At 32.5% G+C, this 23972-nt stretch overlaps 1 protein-coding gene across 2 annotated transcripts in view; it reads left to right on the top strand.

The window, feature by feature from the left end:
• LOC127706896 (uncharacterized) overlaps nucleotides 1-23972 on the top strand; it is a 63385-nt gene that overhangs the window by 22256 nt on the left and 17157 nt on the right. For both annotated transcript variants that reach the window (XM_052211622.1, XM_052211621.1), the window contains exons 16-28: nucleotides 408-661; nucleotides 2092-2214; nucleotides 5104-5315; nucleotides 6944-7100; nucleotides 9153-9316; nucleotides 12683-12848; nucleotides 13286-13611; nucleotides 14307-14558; nucleotides 19007-19156; nucleotides 20647-20751; nucleotides 21842-21949; nucleotides 22541-22700; nucleotides 23067-23244. In XM_052211622.1, coding sequence (XP_052067582.1) covers nucleotides 408-661; nucleotides 2092-2214; nucleotides 5104-5315; nucleotides 6944-7100; nucleotides 9153-9316; nucleotides 12683-12848; nucleotides 13286-13611; nucleotides 14307-14558; nucleotides 19007-19156; nucleotides 20647-20751; nucleotides 21842-21949; nucleotides 22541-22700; nucleotides 23067-23244 — 2355 coding nt within the window. The remainder of the gene's footprint in view (nucleotides 1-407; nucleotides 662-2091; nucleotides 2215-5103; nucleotides 5316-6943; nucleotides 7101-9152; nucleotides 9317-12682; nucleotides 12849-13285; nucleotides 13612-14306; nucleotides 14559-19006; nucleotides 19157-20646; nucleotides 20752-21841; nucleotides 21950-22540; nucleotides 22701-23066; nucleotides 23245-23972) is intronic.

Below are 23972 nucleotides of genomic sequence, written 5' to 3'. Positions count from 1 at the left end.
ACTTTACCATTTGACACAATCACACTAGCTTTAGTGTAGACCATGGCACTTTATGGTCCTACATATATGCTAGAGATTCTTTGAGATTCTTTGACAGTTTTATTAGAATTTTCATGTTCAGAAAGGGTTCTAAATACAAAGTACTAATGATCAGACTCAACTATCACTATTCACCTAGCTTTACTTTGCATGGGTTTAATAAAAAATAATTCAGAAAGAGAGGCGACAGTTACCAAAGGGACATTCAAACTCATAAGTCGAAAATAAACTGACAATGCCATGGCTAAAAAAGTCATACAGACAAACAATAATACACAAAACACAACACAGAAGTTGTGATCCAATAAAAGCTATAAAACTGATGTATAATTTTGTTCTCTTAAATAATACAGCTAGTACTTTTTCAGTCCACCAGTAGATTACAACTACATATCTGATATCAGACGTGAGGTATACAATGGAAGCACAGAACTAACGTTAGAGATAATTGGGATAGATCAGGGGACACCACCCAGGGGTAGTGCTGTCAACGTTACAGTCAATATCAGTAATACTTGTCTGATAGATGAGTTGTTAGACAGAACCAATATGTTATTCACAGTCAACCAATCATCTGGTGATGTCTACCTCAGGATACCAGGGTATTGGGTCATTAATTATAGTAAGTTTTATTATTTATTGTTATAACTGCTTTCACATTTTGTTTTTTTTATCTTAACAACCCTGCATACATGAGATATCCACTTTAGGGATTCTATCGTATTGAAGTTTTACCAGGCATTGGTTCACTGACATTGTAATTTTTTTAATTGTAATGGTAAACCCCTGCATCCGTAAAAGAACCGCCATTGCAACTAACGCTAACCTATTAGCCATGGCATACATGAACAAAAGAAGACTTCGTTGAGGCACCCGCAAGAACCTTCCTCCAGTGCTACATTATCAGATTATTCAACCAGCTTTAATAATGGAATGAGGATCAACAACCTTAATCAAGAACGAGCCCAAAAGGAAAAAAAGATAGGATTATTTCTCTCTACAAAGTATTGCAAATTAAATGTCACGACAGAATTGATTCCTTGTAAACCAAATAGGTTTATTGAACTTGATGTGAAACAAAAGATATGTGGTCCCTAAATATTCTGAACAAAATATACAACAACCAGTACCTGACACCATTCCCGATTTTATTTTAAATGAACTATTGTGCAATTTTACTATTTGTTAAGTACAATAAATATTTTTTTTAGATTTGAAAAAAAGCTTGCTGTACAATGATTTAAGAATACATTGCTAACAATTTTTTTTAAATGTGAAAATTCCCACATGTGTCAGTAATCTATATTTATCCTTTAGTACTCTTGTGAGGAAGTACCTTACCTGGCGTTAAAAAGGGGAAATTATGTTTAAAAGCCTTTTACAAAATTGACAGTGCCCTTTTTCAAAAAAATTTCCATAATTGATATCATTTTCATAATTAGGGCCCCGCTTGGTGGTGGGTCACCCTATAGTGATCAGTCTATCCGTCTTTAACAAATTGTGTCCCCTCTATATCTAGAGAACCGTTATAATTTCATACTGTATATTAACCAACACCAGAGGGTGTGTCATAAAGTTTGTACAACTTCCTAGGTCAAAGGTCCGTCCGTCTGTCCGTCTGTCGGTCCGTCACTGACAAATTGTGTCAGCTCTATATCTTGAGAACCGTTATGATTTCATACTTTATACTTAACATGTATATTAATCAACACCAGAGGGTGTGTCATAATGTATGTACAACTTCCTAGCTCAAAGGTCAAAAACTTTGGTTTCAGTTGACAACCCCATGTCCTACCACATGTTATTTACAGCGGGGCCCACAGAGATGGCTCCCATTTCAATGATGTCTAGTTATTCATATGCAAGAATTCTTTCAACATATATTTTATAGCCTCAGTATTTCAGTGACTTACCAATGATAACTTTGAAACTATGATTATTAGAACAAATGTTCCTTCTTTTGACTTTTTAAATCATATGTATTGCATTTTGATTGCGTTCACATGGCTCACAGCAACCACTTCCCAGTCATGTTAATATGTCTATTTTTAGCCTGCTCAGATTATATTGGTGTATATAATGGTTTAATAAGAGATGATCAGATGACAGCATCGTCATCCAGAAGTAAACTGACCCTACCAGACAGAGCCAGATTGGAAAATAATGCATCTGATCGTAAGTTTCATAGACAACTTTGTAGCAAAATATGAGATGTTTAAAATTCTGATTAGAAAATTGGTGTAAATTGAACAGCAATCAGTGGAATGGACTTTTAAGTCTGCATTAAAATCAGTGAATTTCATCATAAGTAATTTAGATTAATATTGAAATATTGTGGATTTATTTATTGTCGAGCCTGCGACTTTTGTCGCAGAAAGCTCGACATAGGGATAGTGATCCGGCGGCGGCGGCGGCGGCGGCTACGGCGGCGGCGGCGTTAGCTAACTTCTTAAAAGCTTTATATTTTAGAAGGTGGGAGGTCTGGATGCTTCATACTTTGTATATGGATGCCTCATGTTACGAAGTTTCCGTCAGTCACATGTCCAATGTCCTTGACCTCATTTTCATGGTTCAATGACTACTTGAAAAAAAAGTTAAGATTTTTTGTAATGTTAGATTCTCTCTTATTATAAGTAATAGGATAACTATATTTGGTATGTGCATACCTTGCAAGGTCCTCATGCCCGTCAGACAGTTTTCACTTGACCTCGACCTCATTTTATGGATCAGTGAACAAGGTTAAGTTTTGGTGGTCAAGTCCATATCTCAGATACTATAAGCAATAGGTCTAGTATATTCGGTGCATGGAAGGACTGTAAGGTGTACATGTCCAACTGGCAGGTGTCATCTGACCTTGACCTCATTTTAATGGTTCAGTGGTTATAGTTAAGTTTTTGTGTTTTGGTCTGTTTTTCTTATACTGTATGCCATAGGTCTACTATATTTGGTGTATGGAATGATTGTAAGGTGTACATGTCTAGCGGGCAGGTGTCATCTGACCTTGACCTCATTTTCATGGTTCAGTGGTCAAAGTTAAGTTTTTGAGTTTTGGTCTATTTTTCTAATACTATATGCAATAGTTCAACTATATTTGGTATGTGCGTACCTTGCAAGGTCCTCATGCCCGTCACACAGTTTTCACTTGACCTCGACCTCATTTCATGGATCAATGAACAAGGTTAAGTTTTGGTGGTCAAGTCCATATCTCAGATACTATAAGCAATAGGTCTAGTATATTCGGTGTATGGAAGGACTGTAAGGTGTACATGTCCAACTGGCAGGTGTCATCTGACCTTGACCTCATTTTCATGGTTCAGTGGTTATAGTTAAGTTTTTGTGTTTTGGTCTGTTTTTCTTATACTGTATGCCATAGGTCTACTATATTTGGTGTATGGAATGATTGTAAGGTGTACATGTCTAGCTGGCAGGTGTCTTCTGACCTTGACCTCATTTTCATGGTTCAGTGGTCAAAGTTAAGTTTTTGAGTTTTGGTCTTTTTTTCTAATACTTTATGCAATAGGTCATCTATATTTGGTGTATGGAAATATTTTATGATATACCTGTCAGTCTTGCAGGTTTTATTTGACCTTGACCTCATTTTCACGGTTCATTGCTCAGTGTTAAGTTTTTGTGTTTTGGTCTGTTTTTCTAATACTATAAGCAATAGGGTCAACTATATTTGTTGTATGGAAGGATTGCAAGCTGTATTACATGTCTGCCTGGCATTGTTCATCTGACCTTGACCTCATTTTATTGGTTCATTGGTCAATGTTTAGTTTTCTTGGTTAAGTCTGTATCTTAGAAACTATAAACAATAGGTCAACTATATTTAGTGTATTGAATGATTGTAAGGTGTACATGTATTTCTTGTTTGGTTTATATGACCTTGACCTCATTTTCTTGGATCATGTTAAGTGTATGTGATAGTTGTAGTAAAGCTTTATATTTAGGACTATCAACATAATATCAATGGTTAGTAAAGAAGGCGAGACATTTCAGCGTGTGCACTCTTGTCTTATACTGTATGCAATAGGTCTACTATATTTGGTGTATGGAAGGATTGTAAGGTGTACATGTCTAGCTGGCAGGTGTCATCTGACCTTGACCTCATTTTCATGGTTCAGTGGTCAAAGTTAAGTTTTTGAGTTTTGGTCTTTTTTTCTAATACTGCATGCAATAGGTCTACTATATTTGGTGTATGGAATGATTGTAAGGTGTACATGTCTAGCTGGCAGGTGTCCCAACAAAAAATAATATATCAAAAGCATGTAGAATATTGTGTCTTTTAGTCTTTCACACAATTGTGAAAGTGTTTTCCATTGAAAAATTGCAAAGGACTTGATCTAAATTTTGATATAATTTACCTTGAAATATGAATAAATATGAAAAATTGTAGATGTGCAGTTAATTTCAATGATACAACAATCCAACAACACCAGAAAATGATGACATCTAGAGCTCAACATACATACAGTCTTTCACAATCAACAAGTTTCCATATAATAAATCAGTTTCTAGATTGCTCTGATTGCAGAAAAGTTGTGAATGAATAAAACAATCAGTAATCTTACATCAATACCAAAGTCCCTAAAGGACAAACCCTCCCAAGAATGACTGGGGAATAGAAATATGGTCATTTTGTTCTTCTTCCGAAGGCTAGTAAAGTTGGCATCTGTTTGGCTGTGCAGGATGTACAAATAGGCAGCCACATCTGGTCAGAGTGGACATTAAATCTGGTGCCTCGTGTAAAGAGAGTTCCACGCTCTATGCACGTTAAGAAACCTTGCAACAACTCTTTGAGGGTTCTGTAGGTGGCCAGTTACAAGGCAAAATTGCTGTCCCTATCCAATTTACCTTAATTTTCCAGAGGCAGTCAAAATTTTCTAGACCTCCATAGCAGACAGCCTCTATTACAGGACTACTGTATTTATTGTTGATTTGTTCTTGAACATGCATGAAATATTTGCCACTAGACATTAAGCAACCAACAATCAATACAACCTAAAGGACAAAATATATTAATATATAACCACAGAAAACATATATCAAGGTTTTATATTTCAGCTGTGTTTGGTCCTCTTGCTGGAGGATGGGTAGCAGGTACCAATGACCTTGACCAATACATAGAGGTCAACATGGAAGAGTTTTATCAGATTAAACAGATAAATTTACAAGGTCAGCAAGATGAAGCTAATTGGGTAACAGCATTCAGAGTTTATTATGTTGATAATACTACAGGAAACTGGACACTTTACAAAAATGATGCCGGGGAATTTGTAAGTACTAAACTATCATTACTTTGTAGTACCAACAAAAAAAAATTAATATGGTACTTATTAATGTAGAATATTATATAGCTTTTTCAATATCCAACCCGTATCAACCAGAGATGCCAATATACTGTGGATTCATTTATTTTTGTGGATTGAGGAAAGATTGTATTTTTGTGGATACTTGATTTCTTGTTTTTGCCAAAGCTTGCATACAAGCCTATTGAAAATTTGTACTTTGTGGAAAACCTAAATTCATTGATCAACTAATACCTATGAAATCCAAGAAAATTTGTATCCCATGAATAATAATGATTTCACAGTAACCCTGAAAGCTCTGCTTGAGGTATTGTATTAGTTGAGGGTAGATACAGCATATTGAAAAAGCCAAATCGTATACACTTTATTACCTATCTTAATTGGATGTTTCACATGACATGATATAATTCAGATTAGGGGTTTGATAAAGCCTTTGCAACCATGACTGATATGGATTATATGATGTCATACAGATAAGGGATTTGATAAAGCCTTTGCGACTATGACTGATATATATTGATTATTTGATGTCATACAGATAAGGGGTTTGATAAAGCCTTTTCAACCATGACTGATATATATTGATTATTTGATGTCATACAGATAAGGGGTTTGATAAAGCCTTTTCAACCAGGACTGATATATATTGATTATATGAGCCTTTGCGACCATGACTGATATTGATTGCAGGATGTCATACAGATAAGGGGTTTGATAAGGCCTTTGCAACCATGACTGATATCAATATCATCATTGCTGGTACAGAACAATTGCTTTTGCTTGTATTACACATAAAATTAACTTGTATTTACTTCTAATTAGTATGTAATGATTTTAGGTATATTCCATTTAACAATGTGTATTTGATAATACAAGCAGTATATTGATAAGACATGTAAAGTTTAAGCAATAGTTTCAGTGTCCTTGGAATTTTCCCTTAGAAAAACTTATTGACTTGCATGTTAAATGAATGAATGCATACTTTATTGCCAAAAGCATTAAATATGCTATAACAACAAAAACATACTGTAAATTCAGAAATTATTGCGAGGTTTCTATTAATGCGAATAATGCGACTGAGTGAGTATCGCAATAATAAGAACTCACTGAAACATAGATCTGTATGACGATTTTTTGGAAATCCCAATAATTTAACTTGCAATTTTGTCCATTCTTGAAAAGTCGCAATAATAAATGCACACACTAATTTCTGAATTTACAGTATTTACAAAATAACAAATGATAAACAGCAGAGAGGAATACATAAAATGCATAATAAGAAAACAAACACCATTAAGTTCTGATATGTGATCTTATAGGCCATGCAGATTTATGTAATTATACAATTTCATAATAAGTAAAAACAGAAGTTAATGAAAATAAATACTGTAATTTAGTAGTTACATATTGGCAAATATTTAGGCTTTATTGATCTATATAGCCAGGGCATACTAATAAAAAGTGGTATTCATTTTCAAGATGCATATTAAAAATTCATCCACCAGGGTATTGCCATGATAGATACAAAAGTAAATTTTAATCCTGCCATGATATTTACATAGTTATCAGAACAAATAATATATTTCTAATTTTAGATATTTCTAGGTAATAATGACCAGGACACTATAAGGACTACAGATCTTGTCCCACCGATTGTGTCTCAGTATATCAGAATTAACCCCAGGAATTGGACAAACAACATAGGATTAAGGATGGAGTTATCTGGATGTCCCCTAGCACTACAATATTATTGTAAGCTGAAACTGATTTCATAATTAACTCACCTGAGTGGTGTCAAGAAGTTTATTTCCAGTTATTAGTTATTACCCCCCCCCCCCCCCCCCTATTTGCCTTTAATGATAGTTTTTATCAATTTTTTTGTGTTTTTGCCATATATGTTTAAAAATTATATTAGATTGGTAGAAACTTATATAAGCAAAAATGATCAGCAAGACATGATCTACAAATAAGTCATATGGAGGAAATCGTGGACGACTCCTTATTTGATTTTTTGTCCTTTAATGGCTATTTTTACCATTTTTTTGCGTTTTATCTTTTATCTTTAATATTTTGATAGATATAAAAAAAACTTAAATAATCAAAAATGATCAGCAAGATAAAATCTACATATGATAGCTGACTGGGGTATGGGTTTTGCTCATTGTTGAAGGCGGTTCGGTGACCTATAGTTGTTAATTTCTGTGTCATTTGGTCTCTTGTAGAGAGTTGACTCATTGGCAATCATACCACATCTTTTTATTTTTATATATAAGTCAAATTGCCGAAATTGTAAGTTGACTTCTTATTGAGTTATTTATTTTGTCTTTTATCATGAAAACTATAAAAGATGGATAGACACTTTAAAAGCAAAGGTTATCAGCATGACAAGATCTACAAGTAACTAAGATTTTGCCAAAATCATTAGTAGACACTTTATCAGACTGATTGCCCTTAAATGACAATTTGTTTTACTCTTTTTTGTTTTGGGCTAAAGCTAAAGAAGATAGAAAGAAACTGTAGACAGAAAAAATGATCAGCACTACAAGATTAACAAAAAAGAGATTTTGTCTTTAATTCTATTCTAGACCACAATGTTGGTGAGTGTCCATTGTTGAAGATGCACATTGACATTAAAGGTGAGCGACACAGGTTCTTTAGAGCCTATAGTTCTTCAAAAGCCTTTATTACCTTTCGTTTATGTCTCGCCTTGACGGAGTCAAAAAGCGAGACATAGGAATGCTGTTTCCAGGAGCGGCGGTGGCGGCGTCAACAATGTATTAGTTTGTGATTAGGTCTAGTTTATGGTGAATCACTAGTGGTAGGTCAATGATATTTGGTATGCAGTTGTATTAGTATTGGCACATCTCATTACCATGGAGATTATTTGGCCCCGCCCCCTCAGTCATGCTCTATTGACTTTGAAAACTTTGCTTAGTTTACATGTATTAGTTTGTGATTAGGTCAGTTTATGGGGAACCACTAGTAGTAGGTCAATGATATTTGGTATGCATTTGTATAAACATTGACACATCTCATTTCCATGGAGATTATTTGGCCCCGCCCCTCATTCATGCTTTATTGACTTTGAAACTTTTGCTTAGTTTTCATGTATTAGTTTGTGATTAGGTCAGTTTATGGGGAACCACTAGTGGTAGATCAATGATATTTGGTATGCAGTTGTATAAGCATTGGCATATCTCATATCCATGAAGATTATTTGGCCCCGCCCCCTCAGTCATGCTCTATTGACTTCCAAACTTTTGCTTAGTTTTCATGTATTAGTTTGTGATTATGTCAGTTTAAGGGGAACCGTTTGTGGTAGGTCAATGATAATTGGTATGCAGTTGTATAAGCATATTTCTATGGAGAATATTTGGTCCTTACCCCTCAGTCATGGTCCATTGACTTTGAAACTTTTGCTTAGTTTACATGTGTTAGTTTGTGATTAGATCAGTTAAAGATGAATCTCTAATGTTAAGTCAATGATATTTGATATGCAAATGTATTGGAATTTGCAAGTTTCATTTCCATGGAGATTATATAACCCCACCCCCTCATTATGGTTCATCGACTTTTACATTGTTTACAAGTTAATGTTTGTGTTTAGCTTTGTTTAAAGGGAACAACTTATGAAAAGTCAATGGTATTTGGTATGCAGTTGTATTAGCATTGGCACATCTCATTTCTATGGAGATGGTTTAGCCCTGTAACTTCAGTCATGGTTCATTGACTTTGAATATTTGCATTATCAAAATAACAAATATGTGTTAACAGTTTATCTATGTTTTTATCTAATATATACAGATGATACAAGTTGTGAGAGGTGTTATACATCCTCTTATTGCCTGGGAGATGGAGAAACACACATGTGTGGAAGATGTGAGAATGGAACAGACCCATGTGATAGAAGTCCTACAGAACATTCATTTGGTGCACAGTCAGAGTGTTCACCTTGTCTGGATGGATGGGTATGTGTTGATAATTGTATGGATAAAAGTAGGTGTGAGGTATACAGATATTGATGAGACAGCAACCAAATGACAAAAACCAAAACATATCTAATACAGTTTGTTAGAATTGTTCTGTTTTTATGCCCCTGCCGAAGTGGAGGGGGCATTAAGTTTTACCCTTGTCCGTCTGTCCGTACGTCCGTCCATATGTCCGTACGTCCGTTCACTAACAAGTTCGCCTCAACCAAATGTTATCAAACTTATACACAATGCTAATTACCACAGAACACAGATCAAGTTTGAATTTTGGTGGCGTCACTTTAACCGTTCTAGAGTTATGCCCCTTTATAAATGGAAAAATTGCAAAATTTTTCATTTCCGTTCTCTAACTTAAGTTTGCCTCAACCAAATGTTATGAAACTTATACACAATGCTTATATGCTTATTACCACAATACACAGATCAAGTTTGAATTTTGGTGGCGTCACTTTAACCGTTCTAGAGTTATGCCCCTTTATAAATGGAAAAATTGCAAAATTTTTCATTTCCGTTCTCTAACTTAAGTTTGCCTCAACCAAATGTTATGAAACTTATACACAATGTTTATATGCTTATTACCACAATACACAGATCAAGTTTGAATTTTGGTGGCGTCACTTTTACTGTTCTAGAGTTATGCCCTTTACAAATGGAAAAATTGCAAAAAAAAAGCTTTAGCCATCACTTGGCGTGCGTCGTCGTCTATCATCGTCGTCCGTCTGGTGTAAACTCTTTCAAACATCTTCTCCTCTGAAACTACTGAACCAATTCCAACCAAACTTAAGCTGAATGATCCTTAGGGTATCTAGAATAAAGTTTGTGTTTTATTTTCTGTCTCCTCAAAAAACATGGCCGCCATGGCTAAAAATAGAACATAGGAGTAAAATGCAGTTTTTGGCTTATATCTCAAAAACCAAAGCAGTTAGAGCAAATCTGACATGGGGTAAAAGTGTTCATAAGGTAAAGTTCTACCAGCCCTGAAATTTTCAGATGAATCTAATAACCCATTGTTGGGTTGCTGCCACTAAATTGATAATTTTAAGGAAATTTTGCAGTTTTTTATTATTATTTTGAATAGTATTAATGATAAAGATAAACTGTAAACAGCAAATATGTTCAGCAAAGTAAGATCTACAAATAAGTTTTATATGACCAAAATTGTCAATTGACCCCTTAAAGAGTTATTGCCCTTTAAGGACAATTTTACACAATTTGTTTATCATGTTTTCTAACTTTAAAAAATCTTCGCCTCTGAAACCACTGAACCAATTCCAACCAAACTTAAGCTGAATGATCCTGAGGGTATCTAGAATAAAGTTTGTGTTTTATTTTCTGTTTCGTCAAAAAACATGGCCACCATGGCTAAAAATAGAACATAGGGGTAAAATGCAGTTTTTGGCTTATATCTAAAAAAACAAAGGAGTTAGAACAAATCTAATGAGAGGTTAAAATGTTCAATAGGCCAAGTTCTATCAGCCATGAAATTTTCAGACGATTCTAACAGTCCATTGTTGGGTTGCTGCCACTAAATTGGTAATATTAAGGAATTTTGCAGTTTTTGGTTATTATCTTGAATATTATTAATGATAAAGATAAACTGTGAACAGCAAAAATGTTCAGCAAAGTAAGATCTACAAATAAGTTATATGACCAAAATTGTCGAATGTGTCCTTAAGGAGTTATTGCCCTTTAAAGACATTTTTCACAATTTGTTCATCTAGTTTGCTTACTTTAAAAAATCTTCTCCTTTGAAACTGCTGAATCAATTTCAGCCAAACTTGGGCTGAATGAGTTTCAGAGTATCTAGTATAAATTTTGTATTTTATTTTCTTGTACGTCAAGAAACATAGCCACTATGGCTAAAATGGAACATAGGGGTAAAATGTATTTCTTTGCTTTTGAAGAAAATATGACAGATACAAAGAACATCTCAATGGAATTTTAAAGCCACTCATTAATATATATTAAAAAGCAAAAATAATCATTGATGAAAGATTTGAGCAAAAAATTACAGGTGAGCAATTCAGGCTCTTGAGAGCCTCTTGTTTTTCTAAAAATATCAATGATGTCATTGTTCAAGTAATTTCCTTTGTCCATGATTATAGTTGTATCAACTACAATCAATGCTTTATACAATGCAATGTTTAATTTTGCCATCCACTGATTAAAACACAGATCAAGTTGAATTTGGGTAGTGTCACTTTAACCATTATTGAGTTATGCCCCTTTATAAATCGAAAAATTGCCAAATATTTAGTTTCCGTTCTGTAACTTAAGTTTGCCCCAACCAAACATGAAACCTATACACAATACTAAGATCAAGTACAAATTTGGGTAGCATTCATGAAAAATTTCTGCCCAACATATCATCACAGACATCTGGTGTAACTAACATTACCTGTAAATCAATTAACATGCATAATTATATGGCTTCACTTGTCAGCTTGGGTGTCAAACATTTTTACCTCAGGCTAACTGCCGTTGTGTAATAAAAACTTTGTGTATTTATTGGGTTACTTCCCTTGATTTATCCTGTTTTAAGTTACATTCCTTAAATAATGTAAATTTTTAAAAGAATATAAATAAAATATAAATTGAACAAATAATCATAAAAGGATGGTAATTAAATGATTTTAAATAACTTAGGACAAATAAAAAAATAATAATTTGAAAATTATTTGAGGGTTCTATACTTCATTTCAAGGCTTAAATTGAAATTTATATAATAACTACACATCTACAAGCCTTGATTGTAGTTTGAATGTGTATGTGAATATGCAAATAAAAACTAATTGCAATCGCAGATAGTTACACAAGTGATCTAAATGTGATGATTGCCCTATAGAATAATGATGTAAAAGATATGGATTAAAAAATTTAAAGAGATAGAGAATCTTTATTAGTACAAGGGTACTTAAACATAATACATTCGAATGGAAAGTTGAAGAAAACACACTTTAAAAGACAATTTTTACAGCACAGGGTTACATTTACGACAAAATTTATGTCGATTAAAAACTTCCTGATCTGAGTCCTAATCTCCTGACCAAAATTTCCCAATCTCCTGATCTGAGTTTCACAGTCCATCACATGTATGTGTATGTAACATACTTTGTAAAGATGGTTATATTTTTACATGTGATAATAATACATATGTTATGGGATTATATATGTGTTATATTTTGTAGAAATGAAAGTATAGTTAAACATCACCATGTGATTGTTATATTTGTCCTAGGATTTACATACATGTTGTATTTTTTAGATAGTTAATAGTTATTCCATATTAAATGACAATTGTAATATTTCCTTTGATTAATGTAGCATATATGTTATATTTTGTAGATATGTAAAGATGGTTATGCCACACCATGTGCTAATTATACATATGTGCTGGGATGTAATGATACATATTGCCCTGATACATGTACACATTGTGAAGCAGGATATGCTTGTAGAGGTGGACAGAGATATATTTGTCTTCCAGGAACTTATTCTAAGGGCAGTGTTGGTAAGCTAATACTACTGCTGGTACTGTATTTTGTGTTTAAAGTTAAGTTGTGAAATATAGATTCTCTTTATGTTGTTCTGTTCAGAGTGAGTTAAAAAATCTCCACTAAAGACAGAATTTTCAACTGATGAACTAAGGGTGTGTTGGTTTCATGCCTATGTTGTTCAGTCTTTTTTGTTTACAAGTCAATCATAGGAAAGAACATTAATATTGAAACTACCTACCTACTAAATAATTTGCTACAAATCATAGCACTTAGAATTATCTCTTAATTGCACAAGACAACTTAACCCTTGTGTCTTCATTTATTGAGTGCACTATGGATCTATATTGTTTCTGAGAGTTAAAAGTCCTATCAATGCTGAAGAAAAAATTATACCTAAAGACACTACTCATAAGTTTGATAAAAATAATATTTTTTTGTATATTTTCATCAGAATTTTGCACCATATGTACAGAAGGATTATACCAGGATGAGCCGGGCCAATCAGAATGTAAAAAATGTCCAGCTGGTTACTATAGCAGCAAGTCAAAAGACCGCTGTAATGCATGTGATGTTGGATCCTATAGTCTTGGTGACGGGAAAGTAGGATGTATTGCCTGTACTAGTACTACAGAATGTCCTTGTATGGGAAATAAGGCCTGTTTTGAAGCCGGGGATAGCAGGGCAGGATGTATCAACAAAGGATCAGGCAGTTATGAGTGTCTAGACTGCCCAGTAGGATTTATTGGTGATGGAGTGACCTGTGCTGATATAGATGAGGTATCACATGTTTTATGGAATTATTAATTTGTGTGATTTTGTATGTAGTTTCTTCATTTTTTTTGTAACGAACTATTTTTAAGGTCATTCTGAAGAATAACAAATGACAGTATTCTTTGAAGGAAAAGATAAAGAATTGTAACTTAATTGTCAATTGCTTAATCAAAATGGCTTCAAGTATTTACATTATATCTCATGGGAAATATGTAACAAAAAATTTTAAGAACAAGATAATCAGTTTAAAGTCAAAAATGTTAGAAATTACCAAGGTGTCTGCTCTTATCAATATTGATAGTGAGATTCAAATGTAATATATATGAATGATAGAAGTTGTGGGGGATATGTCAATGAGACAGCAATCAAACAACATAAGAATAATAAAAAAAAAATCTAGCGGTCATCATACAATCTTATCTGCCTTCCGATCAAAGATGTATGTTGGATACTATATTGACAAGACATTTGGATACACATGATGAGTAACTGGTAAACAATGAACTGGTGAACCTAGATTTTGTCTTTTTAAACTATTCATTCAACAGCAAAATTTCATTATCATTTATTATGCCAAGGATATGTTACAAATCAGCATTGAAATGACCTATTACAAGCCATATTTATCCGTTTTACTATTTCATTCAAAATAAACATATTTTGTATAAATGTTTGCTGACTGTAGTTGTTATCGTTTGTAGTGTGCATTACATCATCCTTGTTGGAACACTTCAGCCTGTATTAACACAGTTCCTGGTTATCAGTGTCTTGCATGCCCTTACGGATATACTGGTACCTATGAAGATGGACTGGCTTGGAATAACACAGTTAGAGTGTTTGAGCTAATGAACCAAGAGTTAGCTCCCCTACAGGAACAGATTTGTGTTGACATAAATGAGTGTCTGACAGATAATGGGAGATGTGATCCATTGTCTCCATGTGTTAATACTATAGTAAGTAAAGCACATAATTTTCAGTTATTCAATCACATTATAAAAGTATTTAGGTAAAAGGTACAAAATGTCTGGACTGAAATTCACTACAATATTCATGATAACTAATAAATTAGTTATGAAAGAATAAGTATTCCAATCCTTATTTCTACTGCAATTTTCTAACAGTTTTAATGGTTCAGATTCAATCATAATTAATTTGTATGAATATATGACCTAGCCATATGAATAAAAGGAAATATTGGGTTTAAATTAATGACCCTAGACATAAAAAAAACCCAAAGGCATTTTAGAGATCAACATATGGTCTTAAAAAACAGATGACTATGTAATATGTCAAGCTCTAAATTGTACATCATCTCAAAGTATTGTGAAAAATTTAATAGAGACTAATCAAAGATCTGCCACAAACATCAGTTTCCAGAATATTAAAAAAAAAACATTTAACTATGTCAAATGACATCCACTGATAAGCTAGGCTCACAACTTAGGACAGACACTGGAACATACACCAAGGCTTCCAAAACGGTCATATATTCCGAACATTTGTATAATGTCCGGTAAATGTCCGGCTGGGCAAAGCACGAAATGGTCATCTACTTTTTAGATTTCAAGGCTTTCTTAAGAGACGGTCATTTTAACATAATTCGCGATCTTTTTGACCCAACCTTTTGCCTTTAACAGCCACACATTTCCGGTCATAAAAGTGACATGATCATTAAGTACTATCAAAACAACCCCTACTTTAATACCTTCTCATTTTAATCAAGGCTAATTACTTGTCGAACAGCTGAAATTTACCTGTTCAGATGACAGGTAAACTATTTTGAACCGGACATTGATCGGTCTATTCAAATTTATTTTCTTACATTTCACCGGTTTGCATCTAATTAATTTAGTCAAAAAGATTTAAATTATCAGAAATACATTTACAAATATGATTTGATGAAAAAATTAAAAAGGTGAAAATTAAAAATCGTCATTACCACGTTGTTTGAACAAGAGACATGTCTCTGTTTGAACTAGTACCTGAGTACACCTGTGCGCATGTGCGCAGGTGTGAAATTTAATTATGCATACTAATTTCTTCAAAAAATGCTTAAATTGTCGTTGATACCTTTATCTCACGTTTATTTCGAATATTTTCTTGAAGAAATAGCGTAGAATGAGCTACTTACACTTATTCATGCTTTGCAAACGTACACGGAATTTACGTATCCGTATCTGGTCCATGTTTTACCATTGTCAAGATAACATCCGATTTAAAAACGAAAGTAAAGTTTTTGACAACGTTATTTTGCACAAATAAAGAGTCTAAGGCAGATATAAGTACGCTGATGTTGCACACTTCGAATGATGCACTGCCAATTTAACAGTTTACGTCAGAACTTCGAATTTGAATCAAAGAAAGTTTAATATCGTTTTTTTTTTTAAATGTCAATCATTGACATTGGGATGGCCAACTCGGCAACTGATTACCATAATTGCCTTTTGTTTATTTAGTCTTAAGGGATTAAAATCGGGATAATATATAAAATGTCCGGCTGGCTAAAAATAATTTTGGAAGCCCTGACATACACTAGTTTTTGTTTTAGAAAATATGTCTAAAATAATTTAAATTTTTGCATGTTAATTGCAATCAGCATTAAATAGTTATCAAAATGAGGGGTAATTAACAAATGTGTTACATTTGAAAAATATATTTCTGTATTGATGTTTTGTTGATGTCAGATTGTCATACACAGATACAGTACGGGTAGAGACTTATTATTATGGATGTCTTAATCCGTCTAGATGTCAGACTGGCCGGACAGTTGTCTCAGTGTAATTAACACCTGCTGTGATATTAACATGTACAATATCGAGTGGAAGGTCGTAAATCAATCTGTACCAGCTTGATTAAAATTAAATTTTACCTGTACAGATATTTTAGTATTTATGGAGGATAGATAATAAATGTGTAAAATATTGTTTTGTAATTAAAGAAAAATATACAATAAAAATAAAAATTTAATATCATGAATATGGGATCAACTTTTTTTTTAACTTGAAAATGAAAGAAAGACGATTTTTAACAATGTACTGTAAAAATGTGTTGCCAATTATAAAAATTATGTTTGTGCCAATAAACTATTTGTATTTGTATTTGTAAACCGTAAATATTTCATTTTATTCAAAATTATAACAACCAAGACTGTTTTCAATCGAAGTTTTAATCAAAATGTTGAGACATCAATCCCGTAAATTATACGAGTTTTCGTTGATGGTTACAATATTTCCCCCTTTTAACGTCCTGTTCCTTTATGCTATTAATAGAAACACAATTTTAAGTATAAGGCCAACATATCGTATTTATAAAGTATATAAACAAATTGAATATAGGCATTGTGAATAAACTGTTATTTTCCTTTCGATACCACGTTCCCCATCGGAGCCTCTACGTCTATTCATACCTGTCAATCATTTCTCGCAAGTAAAACAATTTGGTCAGCCAGATCATCCGTGCTTTCTATTTTGACATATATTTCCCGTTAATCTCTTTGAAACAATTGTTTTTTGTATAATATTTATAACGCCATGATCATCTTTCTATTCCTAGTTTTTATATAAAAAAAACTTTTCATATGCACGTCAATATTCTATGATCCAGCATTATTTTAAATTTAGTTTGTTTATAAATTTACATATAATGGAAATAACAGATTTGTTGACACTCGTTGTATTATAACAAAGATATTGCCTTTCTATTTCCATGTTTGAAATTTTAATGAAAGTCGTGTTTTTTATAAACATATTTTACGAATTGTGTCAATCAATTCACGAAGATCAAAGTTGTACACTATTCATGATCAGCCGTCTTTTAACTTTTGCGTCGTATTTCTAGCCATTCTAAAGCTCGTGCAGTCAGTAAGATTTTGTAAATCGATGTCGGCAGTTTGAATTGTATAATTCCCGAACTTTAAAGAAGGTGTCCGAAGAAATTATTTAAATAGGAATCTGGGTGTTGACTGATAAATATAATAAATAAAATAGTACAAGAAGACTAAAGCTTGTTTTGTTTATATGTACAAGGTTTAAATTTCCTATTCTGGTAAATCAATTATTAATGGATCTCGATCAAGAGCCTCAAAACTAACGCACAATACTGCCAATCATTACGTATCAAATTAAATCATGAACGGATTTTCCCACGGTCGGTCAGTAAGGTCACCTGTGTTAACTGTTACGATATTTCCCACCATATGAAAATCACGTGCATTTGACAAAATTAATCCCAGCTATTTTTAGCATTCAACATTGTATTGTGAGTGAAGTCAAGTTCAAAGTTCAACCACATGCTGTTGTCACTGATATGTGTATCATGGAATTGTCTTTTCACGGCAAATATTTTTTTTTAGATTGGTGTCAAAAATACAACATACAAGTTAACATGCATAGTGCGTAAATTAATATTATGCAATTAAGAGTCAATGCAGCACCATAAAATTATTTAAATGGGAGTAATTGCATTTCTTTAGACTACAAATCATAGTAAATATTTTATTAACTGGTCATCAAACAATTGAATGCTTCTAGTTTTAATGTCCATTCATGTCAGTGGCAATTATTTCATGCATATTTAACAAACACAGAAATATCAAAATAAACCTAATTCCCGAGAAGAATCGTTATCTTCTTCTAGTGTTATTATTTGCGTAGATCTACTACTTTAGTTATATATCACCAACTTTCGGACAATATTTGTTTACAGTAAAAAGTAAATTCACAATTATAAAGAATCACAAACTACTAGTATACAAGTATTGCTCACTATAATTATTTTTATTTCAGAACTGACCAAATGCAGACTGAAATTGAATACAAATGTAGTGTTGTCAAACTAAAACGTATGCATCAGCACTTTGCACAATATTCTGCTAATCAATGGGTTTACGTGGAAAATAAATCAGTAAAACAAAAATAACCTTCCAGAAATAAAAAAGAAAATATTTTAAAAACTGTATGCCAACAAAAACGAAAAAGATGCATAACAAAAAAAAACCAGGGAACATAAAAAATAATATTTTGAGGAATATAAACAGCATTTGAAATATAAAAAGCCATAAATAAAAAAATAGGCTATTTTTATTAAAACAAAGTTGTCTCCAGTACTTCACCTGTAAAAATATTTTATGTCAAATATGATGTAGAACTAATCAATAAAGTGACTGAGAGGTTTAAATCACAGGTAACCTGATTCTGAAATCAGTGAAGCGTAATAATCTAGTAGCAGGGATTGAGATGAAAGGACAATTATATTACCGTTCACACCTTGATCTGTTGATTAATGACCATACTACCTACCATAAAAAAGTCGGATTATTCATTTCCGACATGTCCCAGTCCGTTATTTATAGTAATAAGTCTCTACCCGTACTGTAATAAACAGTGGTCACTTATTTCAATAGGGTAGTTACTACTGTGGGTTTTGTGCAGAAGGGTATGCTGGTATACCAAGTATTAACTGTTACTCGTCAAACTACTGTCAGACGGGACAACATACCTGTTCTGAATTTGCTACCTGTATTTACCTGGGACCAGGAGAATATTCCTGTGAGGTTTGTATAGATAGAGTAAAGTCGAAATTTCTTTATTTAGACCAGGAGGAAATGACTACTGGGTGTGAATTATCCGAGCATGTTACCCTTATTCACTTGGACCAATGAAATATACCTATTAAAATTTGCATTGTCTCAAACATTAATTTATGACTGAATATGAAAATTTGAAAAGAAAACACATTTGTGTACAGTAGTGTGGAAAGAAAAAGGACAAACAAGTTGTTAAAACACAGAAAGGTTTATTTGCTTCAAACTTTGATATTCTTAAAGTAATTGATTTGTTGCTTTTTAGCTCACCTGGGCCGAAGGGCCAAGTGAGCTTTTCTCATCACTTTGCGTCCGTCATCCGTCGTTGTTAGCTTTTTACAAAAATCTTCTCCTCTGAAACCACTGGGCCAAATTTAACCAAACTTGGCCACAATCATCATTAGGGTATCTAGTTTAAAAAATGTGTCCGATGACCCCGCTAACCAACCAAGATGGCCACCAAGGCTACAAATAGAACTTAGGGGTAAAATGAAGATTTTGGCTTATATCTCTGAAACCAAAGCATTTAGAGTAAATCTGACAAAGGATAAAACTGATTATCAGGTCAAGATCTATCTGCCCTGAAATTTGCAGACAAATCTGACAACCTGTTGTTGGGTTGCTGCCCGTGAATGGTAATTTTAAGGAAACTTTGCAGTTTTTGGTTATTATCTTGAATATTTTTATAGATAGAGATAAACTGTAAACAGCAATAATGTTCAGCAAAGTAAGATCTACAAATAAGTCCTCATGACCAAAATTGTCAGTCGACCCCTTTAGGAGTTATTGCCCTTTATAGTCAATTTTTAACAATTTTTCGTAAATTTTTGTAATCTTCTACAAAAATCTTCTTCTCTGAAACTACTGAGACAAATATAACCATACTTGGCCATAATCATTAATAGGGTATCTAGTTTAAAAAATTTGTCCGATGACCCCTCCTTCCAACCATCATGGCCGACTTGGTTAAAAATAGAACATGGGGGTAAAATGCAGTTTTTGGTTTATATCTCTGAAACTAAAGCATTTAGAGCAATCTGACAGGTGGCAAAAATGTTCATCAGATTTTGATTTAACTGCCCTGAAATTTTCAGACGAATCCGACAACCCGTTGTTGGGTTGCTGCCCCTGAGTTAGTAATTTTACAGAAATTTTGCAGTTTTTTGTTATTATCTTAGATATCATTATAATATCTAATATCTAATACTATTAATTATGATTTTAACCTTATTTTACATGATTTTTAAAGCATCAGTAAATACAGGTGAGCGACACAGGCTCTTGAGAGACTCTAGTTCTTGATTTCAAGTTAAAATCAATTGCTAAATTGCATTTAAATCCACCTGTTTTTGATTTCTGTTCCAACTTTAGCTTATCTCATAAGATAAAAAAAAACATATGTACAGTTAACTGCTAGTTTACTTGTATAAGTTTATTTATAGATAGTATATTTTTTACAGTGTGACATTGGATATACAGGTACTGGTATATACTGTGGTTTAGATTCAGATCTTGATGGCCATCCTGACAAAACATTACCATGTACAGACTGGGGATGTTATCGGGTATGTATATGTATGAACATTCAGGGGCATTACTTAAACAAGTAACTTTCAAAATTACCTATACAAGTAATGTTGAAAAAGAGGCTATTTTAAATATTACTTATATAAGTAACTTTTCTAAATATTATTCTTATAGGTGTCCAATTATACAGATTTTACTAGCTTTAACAAATGTTCACAGTCATATGGTTATTGTTCACATGAAATATAAAATCTAATCCTTCTGAAACACTAATTGCCTTTCTGACGCACTTATCTTTCATGCTTCTGGGTCATAGATTGGTCTCTTGTGACTATTAAAATATCATTTTCCTTGAAAATCTTGAAGGTAGACAGATATAAATAGATAGAAACTTTTGAATTAATTAAGACTTGAAGTTATTTATAATTTGTAAACCCAAAACAATTACATATGTTTCTTAAATAAGTGTTATACTAATTCTTTCAAAGATGTATAAAATAACTTATTCAAGTAATATTTTTGTCATTTTTTTTAAAGTAACCCTCCTCTCAAATCTAATAAATTCTTAATTTTATGATATAAATGATGTAAAAATTCATGAAAATTACATGTAGTATGTCCATGCTTCTATTGAAATTTAGAATAACTCTATTGAGTAATTTATATTTTTGAAAAACAAAAATTACTTTTATAGGTAACTAAAAAAAATTTACTTGTTTAAGTAACGCCCCTGACTGATGAATGCTGTCTGTGATCATGTAAATCTTTTAAGAATCTGCATTTAATGTTGACGTAATAAGTCAAGATACAAAAGAAAGAATTAATCTTTTATATTTTTGATGCTTGATGAGAACTTAAAAAAAAAAGCAAATTAACTGAGAAGCATTGTGGGTTTCAAGCTAATAGCAAGAATTTTTTGTCTTATTGCTTCTTCTGTCATAGTCCTTTCTGATTCACAGTAATGGTATGGAGTATTGTTTAACTTAGGTAGAACAAACTGGAAAAGCTATATTCCTGTGATGTTTTTTTTAATACAATTATGAAAGTTTGTTGCTTAAAAAAGTATTTCTATACAAAATTTACGTGAACTGGCAATATTTAATGGACATATGTTTATGTTGGTTGCAGGATAATTGTCGTTTGAAACCAAATTGTGGACAAGAAGATGCTGACGGGGATAGAATAGGTGATGATTGTGATAGTGACTCCGATAATGATGGCACCATTGATCCTTTAGTAAGTCTTATTATGGATGATGAAATGATAACCAGTGGTTTCAGTAATGATTCAGAAAACGATTGCATCTTTGATACTGTAGTAGGTCTTATAAATAATTGGGGTTTGAAAAAATGGTCTATTGTAAGGTTTTAACAATTATGCTTTGGCAGGTATACCTAAATTTAAAAATTATACTAAGATGTGACCCATCCCCCTTTTTATGCCTAGTCAAATAGTAGGCTAATTTGATGACCCCTTTAATTACCAATATTCTGGAGTGCATCTATTAAAGTCTCTCCAGTCACATGTATTGGTGAATACTCAAAAGAATATAGACTCGCTTAATAAATTAATGCTGTCTTCAGGAGGACCTTTTAAGGATTTGATGATGCCACATTAGCCTAAATTGAATTTTATTGCACAAAATGAGGCGAAAAATGTATTTAAGAAAAGTGAAAAGGCATTGACAGTTGTTTTCCACACCTTTTTCAACTTATTGAAAGGAAATTACATAATAAATCATTATAAACCTGGTATTTTTAAAATTTATATGCATTTAAAAATAATCAGAAGAGAAATTTTTTGCTGTTAACTGTTGTTTGATTACAGGATAACTGTCCATATGTACATAGTTGGGATAGAACAGATTCAGACAATGATACTGTAGGTGATGTATGTGATAACTGTCCGTCCATCAGTAACACAGATCAGATAGATACAGATAAAAATGGTGTTGGTGATGCCTGTGATACTGATGATGACAATGATGGTATATAAACACTTTGCATATAATGAAAATGTTTTCTCATGTACATTTTGGACTCGTTTGAAAATTAATGCAAACAAATATTTGAAGAATAGTATTTGTAAATGTGAAAGATGACAAATTTATATTCATTTTAATTTACCTGTCAAAAAATGTGTAATAGACCATCTGCCTTTCAATAAAACATTAGATTTTAGAACCTATTAACAATGCTGAAATACAGTTTATCCAAGCAGCAAAGAATTTACAGCAACTCAATGTTCAACTGGCAATTTTCATTGAATGCTATATTTTTAGCCAGATCCACTAAAGCTAATGTAGTGATTAATAGTTACTATTGTTTTTATTTTGATATGTTGCTCATTTAAGGTATCTCAGATGTTACAGATAATTGTCCTTTGAAAAACAATCCAACACAACTGGACTCAGATAGTGATAATGTTGGTGATATCTGTGATAATTGTATTAGTATAGGAAACACTGCCCAGACAGACACAGATCAGAATGGATTTGGTGATAGCTGTGATCCCACTATCAATAAGGACAGGTATTTCAGCTCAAATTAAATCATTACATATTTTTTGTCAATTGCAACTGGTTAATGTTTATTAAATTGGTATATCTTAAAGAAATTAAAATCACAGAATTTTTTTTATCAGTGGAATTAGACCAGTTATATTTTTGGTCAGGCTGCATCAAATGATCTTAAATTGAATTAAAACTTTATGTTTTGAGGAGGAACAAATATAAACATATATAAATATCAGGTAAAATATTTTAGATGGTTTTTCAAATAAGAGGGTGTTTCTCAGGCGACTCAGCTACAATCTCATTGTAGGGTGATAGCCTTGAGATGAAGATGTAGCCAAGAAACATAGTCGAGTTTGAAAGACCATAGATAATCTGTAGATCCTGTTTTCCTAAATGTCAATGACATACACACATGACGTCATACATTCTCTTTCTTCTTGACTGAGTAAGACTCATATTACTTGAGAATCATGATGTTGAAAATTATCACAAAATTAGATCAAAGCATAATTTGAGAAAATAACAATAATGAAAATTATTGTTTGTGTGTTATGGTTTCTTTAATATATTGCTGACAACAAAAATATCATAAGAATACTTTTCATTATTCCATGCAGTATTAAATGACAAAATTGGAGGACCATTAGGCACTATTTAACATTTTAACACATTTTAACAATAAACTGATTTATAAAGTGTTTTATAAAAGTCTGCAATATTTTGAATCAAGCATTAAATGTAATG

The sequence above is a fragment of the Mytilus californianus genome, unplaced genomic scaffold (genome assembly GCF_021869535.1).
Source record: "Mytilus californianus isolate M0D057914Y unplaced genomic scaffold, xbMytCali1.0.p SCAF_6, whole genome shotgun sequence".
Taxonomy (NCBI): Eukaryota; Metazoa; Mollusca; class Bivalvia; order Mytilida; family Mytilidae; genus Mytilus; species Mytilus californianus.
Note: the sequence above shows the minus strand (reverse complement) of the source record. Positions and strands in the feature narration are given on the sequence as shown.